This window comes from Populus euphratica, unplaced genomic scaffold (assembly GCF_000495115.2).
Source record: "Populus euphratica unplaced genomic scaffold, PopEup_1.0 scaffold401.1, whole genome shotgun sequence".
In the NCBI taxonomy this organism is placed as follows: Eukaryota; Viridiplantae; Streptophyta; class Magnoliopsida; order Malpighiales; family Salicaceae; genus Populus; species Populus euphratica.
The window spans coordinates 309,751-320,521 of NW_011500085.1; the positions used below are offsets into that span (position 1 = coordinate 309,751).

At 31.8% G+C, this 10,771-nt stretch overlaps 2 protein-coding genes across 2 annotated transcripts; one reads left to right on the forward strand and one right to left on the reverse strand.

Moving 5' to 3' along the window:
- Positions 1-1,533: 1,533 nt before the first annotated feature.
- On the forward strand, positions 1,534-4,854 carry LOC105108953 (uncharacterized membrane protein At4g09580-like). Its single transcript, XM_011003479.1, has 4 exons — positions 1,534-2,186; positions 3,111-3,381; positions 3,489-3,659; positions 4,297-4,854. Exons 1-4 carry the CDS (start codon positions 1,903-1,905, stop codon positions 4,426-4,428), a joined length of 858 nt encoding a protein of 285 aa, XP_011001781.1. The 5' UTR covers positions 1,534-1,902; the 3' UTR covers positions 4,429-4,854.
- A 1,182-nt stretch (positions 4,855-6,036) lies between these two features.
- Positions 6,037-9,517, reverse strand: LOC105108954 (50S ribosomal protein L21, chloroplastic). The gene is made up of 5 exons (XM_011003480.1): positions 9,092-9,517; positions 8,639-8,719; positions 7,190-7,291; positions 6,996-7,070; positions 6,037-6,410 (listed from the first exon to the last, which is right to left on the reverse strand). The coding sequence occupies exons 1-5, from the start codon at positions 9,437-9,439 to the stop codon at positions 6,339-6,341; spliced, it is 678 nt and encodes a 225-aa protein (XP_011001782.1). The 5' UTR covers positions 9,440-9,517; the 3' UTR covers positions 6,037-6,338.
- Positions 9,518-10,771: the final 1,254 nt, after the last annotated feature.

A 10,771-nucleotide genomic window follows, 5' to 3' on the forward strand; every position in this document is an offset into this window, starting at 1 on the left:
TTTTTTTCTTTTTTCTTTTAAAAAAATAATTTAAATTTAATTTTAAAACAAAACAAAATAATAGGATATTTTTATATTATTAAATCTTTAGAATAATATAATTACTTTAATATTCTTAAAGAAGAAACTAACAAAACTTTTATTTAAGAGTTTTTATATCATTTTACATTGATTTTATTGTAAATTCTAAAGATACTAAGAATTATTATTGTAAATTATATTTATTAAATATAATTTTTTTTTATAATTTTTTATGAGATTATCTTAATTATATATCCATGGTTGCAAAGTTTGCAAGTTAACTTGGTTTAACTAAGTTTTTTTTTGTTTTTTTTTAATTCCTTTGTTTATTATTGAATTATTTTATAATTTAAGTTGGCTCTAATCGGGTTCATTTAATTTTTTATATGTTTATTTATCATTGTTATATTTTTTAAATAATATTTTTTAAATTACTAATTTAACTAGAATCAGGTCTCAAGTTGTTTTTCTTTAGCATTCTTGTTTTACACAGAAAAGAATTTTACTCGGCCGTGTCATGACTCCAATTTAAATAATATTATTAAACTTTTTGTTAAACAAAGTATATTCTAAATCAATTGTTAAAAATTTCTACATTTTGTTAAACTTTTTAAAATAAAACATACTATTTACTTTTAACTTCAACATATCAACTCTGAAGAAATTAATGGAGATGACAATGAAAATACTTAATTTAGCCTAAAGTTTCGAATCTATATATATTCTTTTCTTAAATAAGATGATATATTTATATTGGATTAACATCTTTAACATGCATGATAAATTGGGTTTACAATTTTATTTATTTTTGTATTTTAAAAATATTTTTTATTTTTAAATAATTTTAATGTGCTAATATTAAAAATAAATTTTAAAAAATAATAAAAAATATTATTTTAGTATATTTTTAAATAAAAAATAATTATTATAATAATACCAAATAGGCTCGACGTCAACGCGGAAAGACTCCCGGGACGCCATTTATTTGTAGCAAAGGGATAGCTTACCTAACAAAAAAATCTTTGGAAATCAACTTCATATCAATTCCCTATTTTCTAATCATTAAATTACATTAAAAACAAAAAAAAGAAAAAAAGAAAAAAGAAAAAAGAAAGAAAAGTAAAGTAGCGAAAGTGACATATCATAAGATTTGTAATCCCAAAAACTGACCTCCACACCATTTACCTTTTAGGCGTATATATATATATATATGTTTTAATATTAATAATATTTTTTAAATAAAAATAAATTTATTTTAATATATTTTTAAATAAAAATAATTATTGCATTATTATCTAAATAATATAATTTTTAATATGTTTTTTTTTAAAATAAAAAATAAAATATTTTTATTTAAAAATATATTAAAATAATTATTTATTTTTAAAATCATCGCTTATAAATATTAAAAATAAAATTAAAAATTAAAAAAAAATCAAAATTTAAAATATAATTTAAAATTAAAAAAAATCAAAATGTTTTATACCAAACTCTACTGCTCATGAAAATTACTCAAAAATCAAATTTATCTTCCCTTCCAATGAAATCCTTCTGCTTCTTTCCCTTCTCTTCAAAAACACACGCATAAGGAAAAATAAAAACATTGCCATTGCCGTTTCAATTTTAGTGTCGCCCCCCCTGTTCCTGCCATTTATCTCTCTAGGGTTCTGTCTTGAAAAAGGAAGGAAAAAAAACAACAGAATTCAAAATCCAAAATTTCTCAGAAGCTCACCATCATGATCAAATCTCTGTTCAAAACCCATTATTTATTTGCCCCAAATCAAAATGGGTTCAATTCAAAACAATGAAATGACTCGCTATTGAACCCCAAAATCATTCCACTAAAAAGCCAGAAATTTTTTATTTTTCTTATATGAATTTATGGCATCGACAAGGAATATTGTAGGTGGTGAAACAACGACAGGAAACGAGAGGGGGAGGGTGTTAACGACGAGAGATGAAGAGAAAGCTAAAGAGGACGATTCACCCTCTGCGAAAAGAGCTAAATTTGAGAGATTTCCGTTGACAAGATGGGAATTAGCTGCTGCTATCGGAGTCTTTTTGGTCTTTTCAACGGGATTGTTTTGTATCTACTTGACAATGCCTGCTGCTGAATACGGCAAGCTCAAGTTGCCTCGTACTATTTCAGATCTTCGCTTGCTCAAGTATGCCCTCCTTTTCTATTTTCTTTTAATTTCAATTTTCTTCGTTCTTTTCTTTAATGCTCAAATTTGAATGGGTTTTATTTTTTATTTTTTTTAGTTTTTTAGGGTTATTTGGTTATATATGTGAATCGATTGTATGAAATTGCATGGATAGATGTGGGATTTTTTCCTCAGTTTTTTCCTCAGTTTTTTTTTTTTGTGGTGAATCATAAGGATTTGATGGTAAAATGTCAGCTAAATATTGACGGAACTAGTTTTCCTAATGAAAATACTTTGGTTTTGTTAGTTAATTTATTGATTGGGATACAGGGGTTGTTGAATTCTAATTCTGGAAGTTGTTTTTGAGTGTAGGGAGATGTTGCATTGGAGTTAAATTTTTCATCTTGAAGGTTGATTTGATAGATTTAATTTGCTTTTCGTGTGCATTTGTTAGTAGTTGGAAAATTTAGAAGTGAAAGGATTTATGTTGTTGGTGGTGAAATTCAGGAATGGGATTTAAGTTAGTCCTTTCATTCGAGACTATGGTTGAGGTCATGGAAATGAAATGAACTAATTTCTTTGTTCAAGATGTTGACCATAGTTTTATGGCAGAGATTAAGTCATTAGGTGAAGTGGGAGAGTTCTTATAGATTATTTTTACAATGCCGCAGATGTGGAGAGGTGAATCAGATCCTCAAGTTTAGCCTGACTAGTCTATATAAATTGTGTAGATTAGTATTGTACAATCTCTGTGTGTTGGTTTTGATCTTCTAAATGTTTGCCCTGCATGCTTGGCAGTCAGAGCCTCAAAAGTAGTACTGACGTTGTTGTGTTAAAAAAGAAATACTATTTAGTGGCTAAATGTTCTTGTCTATTACCTTCTTTATATTCTTGTTCTAACTGTATCGTACTTTTGCTGAACTACATTGCTCTATTTTGCTTCAGAGACAATCTCGCAACATATGCAAATGAATATCCAGCACAATTCATTCTGGGCTACTGCTCTACTTATATCTTCATGCAGACTTTTATGATTCCTGGAACAATTTTCATGTCATTGCTAGCTGGAGCTCTTTTTGGCGTTGTTAGGGGGATTTTTTTAGTTGTTTTCAATGCCACTGCTGGAGCGTCTTCCTGCTTTTTCTTGTCCAAGTTGATTGGCAGGCCTCTAGTTAATTGGTTGTGGCCTGAAAAGTTGAGATTTTTTCAGGCAGAGGTACTATTCTTTTAATTTATTTGGAATTAACAATTTTACTACAATTTTCATATATTTGCTCTACATTTCAGCAATACCACCCTAATTTGAATCTTTTTGGAATTCAGATTGCTAAGAGAAGGGAAAAACTACTGAATTACATGCTCTTCTTGAGAGTAACTCCAACGCTGCCCAATCTTTTTATCAATTTGGCATCTCCAATAGTGGACATACCGTTTCATATTTTCTTTTTGGCTACTTTACTAGGTCTTATTCCTGCTTCCTATATCACTGTCAGGGTGAGTTTTTCTACTTAGTTCCTGGCTTCTTTTGTGATTTTCTTTTTAAAGTTAGACTTATTCATGTTCTTGCTATAGTGATTGCTTTCCCTTTCAAAAATTTGTGTTGCTTGTTTTCATATAATCACTGGATTATCATCAAAACTCTTAACATATATTCATCAAATATTGCAACACATGGTAGTTCGCTAGGAACTTTTGCTGCATATCATTAGTAGATCATCAGTATTAGTTCAGATTGGATAAATAATGATCACCTGGCGGTGGCAAGAGAAGTTTATTTGTGCATATTTGTTAGGTGTTGGATATGTACAGATTAGTAATTTCCTGGATTTGTTGCTTGATGTAAATGTATCAATTTTATCCATGATAGTTATAGATCTTCTGCTACGTTTGGAACTAGAAATAGCTTGGTAGTGGCAGTAAAGTTGTCTGGAGTGTTTTTCTTAATGTGAATTTCTTTACTACTTTGAGTGGAGTGTCCTATAAATTTTAGTTGCTAATAACAATATTCATTGGCATTGTCATCAAGAATGTTGCTGCGAGGCCCTAGAGATGTTTGAAATGAATAACTGATGTTCCAACATTTCTATGCATCATCTTGCTAATTGTGTTGCTGCCTCTTTCCCAACGTCAGGCTGGCCTTGCTCTTGGGGATCTCAAGTCAGTAAAGGATCTATACGATTTCAAAACTTTGTCTGTGCTCTTCATTATTGGGTCCATTTCTATATTCCCTACACTTCTAAAGAGAAAGCGAATATATGAGTGAAGCTTGTATTGGCCAGTCTCGCCGCCAAAGCCAGCTTAAGAGAGATCTCTTGCTGCTTGCTTAAAGGATCTGAAAAAAGCTGCAGAGTGGCATCCTTCTTTTGCCACAAAATACATGACACCTGCGTCGCTTGTGATACAGATGGGTTGATTATTCTCCCCTGTGATGACAATGAAGTATAAAGTTAATGCATAATCTCTTATAATATATATATATTTTTTTCCATGAAATGTTAATTCAGTGATCTCCCAATATGGATTATTTGTACAGTTGGGAGCCAGCAATGCTCTAGGAAGGTGTTGTAATCCTTTATAATCCTTGAAAGAATCTTGAAAGATTAAGGCTGGGTTGTATTGCTGTTGATACATTTATTTAAGAACTATACTAAGATAGTATTGCCAATAGGATCATTTGGCCTTGTGGTTTTGCCTATTCATTAATCAATAGAAGACTAAAGCAGAAATATGAGCAGTAGCCATGAATTGCATTCAAGCAATGTGGGATTGCAAATGTTGTGAATGCAACAACTTGTGCAAGAACTGGGACATAATTAGGTCAGTTTTACGTTCGGGATGCAGCAACTCAGGAACAGGATGAAAGACTGTATAGTCCTTGTTCCTGGGCACCTGGTTTAAGAGATTTCTGAAAACTGACAAGCAATCCAGATCACCCCTTGTAATTCTCTGGATTTAAATGTGAGACGCATATCGGTTCCTCGTAAGGTATTGAAATCCTCAGAATATCTGTCAATCGATTTGGCCAGCAAACAGGTGTCTCTGAAAGCGTTTCTACCTGGAAATTATGGAAAAACGCCCCATGTTTGGTAATGCTCCTGCTGTCTATATATTGGCATATGAACAAGATCTCAATTTCAATTAACCACATCGACATTGAGCAGTAGTTTCATCTTATCCAGATCATGGGTTAATTCAAAAAAGAATGTCAAAACAATAACGTTTTCACCAGGTCACAAGTCCACCTCGATTTATAACCGAACCAGGCAGATCAACTCCCGACCACGCCAGATTCCATGTCAACCCACTATGGTGGTCTGTGTTTCATAATAGTGAATCAAAACAGGCGCAAGAATATAGCAGGGGTTCATTTAAATCTTAATCATCAAGGATCGCGATAACTCATGTAATGTTAAGCTGGGACAGCCGAATGCAAGCAGACTTGAGATCAGCCACATGGCACAAAAATTCATTAGAGCTGGACTTTAACGACGTCCACAGCAGTTGCAATGGGAATACCTAAATGAAAGGATTTTGATTTCTTCCGTTTAATATGGAATGGTGGCTTAAATTGGGTAGAGGAGACTGTATTAACACCCCCCCCAAACAAAAAGAAAAAAGAAAACAAGTTAAAAGAGTTAAACCTCCACATAATGCGGGCACTGGTTGTTCCTGCCATTGACAACTTATTCAGAATGGTGCGCTGAAGAACAAAGGTTGAATATTATGACAAGCTGGCACGAATTTGCCAAAGCGATTCATTATATGAAGAGATGATAAGAAAGGAGTTTCACATCACTACTGCAGAAAAAATACCAAAAATACGAAGAATCAATCAAGAAACAAGCTGCGGAGAGATAGCAAGATGATAAAGAAAAGAACGGGATATAGGGTTCCATCCAAAGATTTGGATAATTCATGGAGGCCACGAAAGTCTTTACCCATGAGACCACATGAAAATCATCGACAATCCACCAGTGTGCTCTCACGGATGTATAAGCATGCCACCCTACATTCTTGCATACTGCAAATAATTCATTTATGCAAAATCAATTCTCATAATTCAACATCATTGCCCTTTAAGGGGAATTACAACAACACCAAAAGTAAAAGAACAACTTCACAAAGTGTCAAGAGCTGAACTTCAAGTATTCATCCAAAACTCCGCGGGAAATCTTATGAATCAAGAGTAGATACTGGGTAGTCTTGATAGCCAGTGATGCCTGTTATCCTTATCCGAGTATTTGGCTGCATGATTGAGTCAGAGCATTTTTTAAAATATCAGGCAGTAGAAGGTCATTTCAATCAATCAAAGTTGACAAAAGAACAAAGGGAGTCATCTTTCATTTAAATTTCAATTATCAAGGTTAGTGAAGATGATTGCGGCCCTGTCTCATTTAGTGGTAACCCATGGTCTAATTTGAGTGGAAGGGATAATTAAAAACAATTAAAAAAAAACCAACAAAAGAGTAAAGTTTTAACAAGGAGCGGTAAGAGAAAACTCAAGGTAAAAGGCACATTTTCTATTGGCTACTGAACTTGAGCGAATTTAACTGGAATTTGGAAATTGGACTTTATTAATGTATTGGTATGACTGAGATTTGAAACCACAAAACCCCAACTGCCACCCAAGTAAGGCCAAGAGCATTATTTTATTTCCTCGTTCATATACAAAAAATAAAATAAAATATGAACATAAAAGATTAAAGATGAAATAAAATTGTCTCATGCATTATTTTTATAGAGAATAAGAATAATGAAGCAATAAGAATTTTTTTTTTTTTTGTGGTTCTATGCATGTGTATGCTTGAAATGAGAAGATATCAGATATACCTGTCGATGACCAATATTTCTCCTATAGTTCTTCTTCCTCTTATATTTGAAGACAATCTTTTTAGCATCCAATCCCTGCAATTGTTATACAAATGAAAAATTAGGGAACTTAAAGAAAGGTGCAGGAAAAAAAAGATGAAAGTAAAGGTCACCTGAAAGAAAAGATACATATAATAACCAGTCATGAAACCTACCTGCTCTTCAACTACGGCATGAACAGAAGCATTAGTCACCACTGGTTTTCCAATATAGGCACTTGTTCTTGTTCCCACAAGTAACACCTTATTCAAAACTATCTGCAGAAGAATCAAAGGTTGAACTTTTAAATCAATGCAAAATGCAAAATGCAAACTTTTGAAGAACCTAGAGCCAAAACCAGTTACATAACGTTTCTCTAATAGGAAAAGGGACTAATCAATTAGATCCTTTCTATCATCACAAAAGTGTTGCAATCTTGCATATTGATGAATAGGTTCCATGGTTGAGTATCACCTTTTTTATTAACAACAAAGAAAATCCTAAGAAATAGGAGCAGCCCCATGATTTCTTCTTTATAGAGGGAGAGAAGAAATACGATGAAGTAAGATTCTAAAAGGAAGAAAAATTACATAGAAATGAAAGCTGGATGAGACACCAGAGGTCATGTTAAGCAAAACCACGTGCCATTCAACTTACTAAAGAAAATCTCCTAAGTTCTATCCTTGAGTAGGAATTGGACATAATTTATTTGTGATGGTTTTAGTTTTAGGATGCTGCATGTAAAGAACATGTTGAACTATGGACAGTCCTCCAACGTGGGCACCTGGCTTCAGGCTTTTCTGAAAGCCATCTAGACCTCTCCTTGAACAAATCTTCAGGATGTAGTAGTAATAAATAGTTCTTGCATCTTACAGAAGCATATCATTTCCTTCCCACGAACTATTAGAAACACAAGTGAACCAGCTAATTGATCTGACCTTCCAGAAGATGGTTTCTCTAAAGGTTTTTTTCTAATGAAAAACATATCTTTTTTCGGTATCTTTGGTTACCAAAGACATTGCCTTTGGTTTATCAAAAGCATTGCCTTTTGGTTCTTGGCATGACCAGATATCCATGAAATCCAGTCATGGCTAAGTCTTAGATAACTCAAGCAATTTTGCAACATCTGGTTCAGCAGTGATCCAGAAAGAGTTATCCTAGGAAATACAGCATGTGGGGTTATCAAAAACATGATAAGAATTTGGAAAGAATGCTTTTACAATCAAAGCTTTTGGAATTCATCCAAATGCACTGTTGAAATTGCCTCATAAAAGAGGAGAAATTTCTGTGTAAGAGAATATGATCACTATATAAAATATTGGCAAATGTACAGAATTTCATGTAATTAGAATCACTGGCAGTAAGCAGTATTCTCATCTTGTTTGATCAGAAATCAAGCGTGCATTTGAAGATGCTACTATGAGATTGGAGCTTCACATTCACCAATACAGAGAGAGAAAAAAAAAAAATCCCCTTTGGCAACCTCAAATCAAAGTTTGAATACACACGAGAACAATTCTTACCACATAATCAAACAACACTAACTAGCTACGTGGGGGCTGCAACAAACTTGGAAACCATTTTAACTACTTAAGATCTACAAAGAAAACGATAGCAAACTATACCTTGTCATTGACATTTGCACCTTTTAGCCTCTGAACATAGAGCCATCGCCCTGGTATAACAATATACTGGCGAGATCCTACCTGTAAAAAGAATTGAAACCCTATCCCCGGATCATTAAGCAGGCCAAATTATGCAAAAGGTGACTAGCAGGGAAACCATAATAGAACAGCAATAAATCTTCTTGAAAACCTCAAAAACATTGCATTCATCGTTGGATAAAAAACACACATCAGTCGTTGACGAGTAAAATATTAGTCTTCTAAGGCACAAATGGCAGCAAGATTATAAGTTCAAACCAGAAAATCATCTAGCTAACCATAAAATTACACAAACAAAAACAAAACAAAAAACCCATCAGGGCACACAAAATCAATCCAAAAACATCAATATCAATCAAAAACAAAAATTTAAAATGCTAAAAACAAGAATTTCAACTCCCATTCAATACTCACCATAACAACAGCAAAAATCTCCTCACGCTTAGGGGGCTCTTCCTTAGCAACCTCAACAACCTGCGTGGCAGCAGGCTCAGGGTTAGCCTCTGACACAGGTACTTCAGTCTCCGCTTCAACAACAGGAGCTTCAGATTCAGAGACTTTGGGCCTGGCAAAGAATGTAGGTCTTTTAGAGAAAATAAGAGGAGAGGAGAGCCTGTTAGTGGTGTTTGAGAAAGACCCAAAATTGGGTTTAGAGAGACAAAAGGTTCTGGAGAGAGGAGGGTTTTGGCTTTTGGAGATTTTGCATTGAGTGGTTAACGAAGAACAGAGAGCCACTAGTGCTGTAGAAGATGAAGCAGCCATTTTGGAGAAGTGAGAGCAGAGAAAAGCTCTCCCGCTTTTGTGCTATTCTCTAGCTTTGGCTTTGAAGCTGGGTAGCTTGGGTCATTCATGGACTGACTTATCCTATCCGTTTACAATTCAATTACTAATATACCCTTAAAAACTCTTAAAGTTTTTTATTTTTCTTTTATTTTAAGTCTGTGAATTTGTGAATTTCCTCAAATAAATACAAGTACATGTTAAGAACCCTCTTTTTTATTACTCTTAATTTTTTTTTATTTTGCATAAAATTATCTCAAACAAGCTTTTATGCCTCGAGATTAAATGTTTACACGTGGTACAAATCATGTTTGTAAAAAATTAATTTTTTTTATATATTTTGAATTTTTTTTCATGTGTTGATTTAAAAAAAAAATTAAAAAAAAATATCATTTTAATGTATTTAAATAATCACAATTACACTATATTATTTAATTTTTTTTTCCCATTGTATGCTCTATTTTTGGACTTTAATGACAAATAAAAGATCATATTTTTTTAGTTGTGATACCAAACCTTAGGTTATTTTTTCTTCATTATGAAAATTAAGTAATTAATAATGGTTGTGAATTGTTAAACGTGAAAACAAAGGCTAATTATGATGATTTAAATTTCCTGTATGTCCCGCAAAAATTAAAATGTAACTAATTATAAATTTCATATAAACTTAATAATAAATTATTTTTTCAAATGTTTTTATTTTAAAAATATATAAATAAAACTAAATAATTTTTTTACATCAATATATCAAAATAATTCAAAAAAATTAAAAATTAATTTAAAACAACAAAAAAAATTCAAATTATATTTATATATATATATTTGGGGACCGAATTGAGGTGTCCTTGGAAAATCACAGTCAATAATTGGAAAATCACAGTCAATGAATAATTTAGGCTCCGTTTGTTTGCAGGAAAGTTGTTTCCTTTTAGAAAATGAATTCCGAGGAAAGTAAATTCCTGAAAAGTATTTTCCGATTTGGTATTGTTATGGAAAATCAACTGGAAAACACTTTCCAGTATTTGTTTATGTTATGGAAAATGAACTGGAAAATAATTTATTAATGAATTAATTTTTTTAAAAGTTTATCTAATATATATATATAATATTTAATATAAATATTTAATCACTTACAATAAAAGAATGAAATTTAAAAAGTATAATGATGAATTTTTTTATTATATCTTATATTCATACATAGCTTATTTTATAAAATATAACTATATATATCATATTATATTATAAAGAAATAAGCTTGAGAAATATTTTTTAAGTAAAACCTATTAATATATTTTTTTCAATTTTAAAAGCTTA

Coding starts and splice junctions, on each gene's coding strand:
- LOC105108954 (XM_011003480.1), bottom strand. CDS start 9,439: ATGGCTGCTTCATCTTCTACAGCACTAGTGGCTCTCTGTTCTTCGTTA. Junction 7,292..8,638: donor GTGCAAATGTCAATGACAAG/GTATAGTTTGCT, acceptor ATTCTTCTGCAG/ATAGTTTTGAATAAGGTGTT. Junction 6,411..6,995: donor GAAATATTGGTCATCGACAG/GTATATCTGATA, acceptor TCAATCATGCAG/CCAAATACTCGGATAAGGAT.
- LOC105108953 (XM_011003479.1), top strand. CDS start 1,903: ATGGCATCGACAAGGAATATTGTAGGTGGTGAAACAACGACAGGAAAC. Junction 3,382..3,488: donor TGAGATTTTTTCAGGCAGAG/GTACTATTCTTT, acceptor TTTGGAATTCAG/ATTGCTAAGAGAAGGGAAAA. Junction 3,660..4,296: donor CTTCCTATATCACTGTCAGG/GTGAGTTTTTCT, acceptor TCCCAACGTCAG/GCTGGCCTTGCTCTTGGGGA.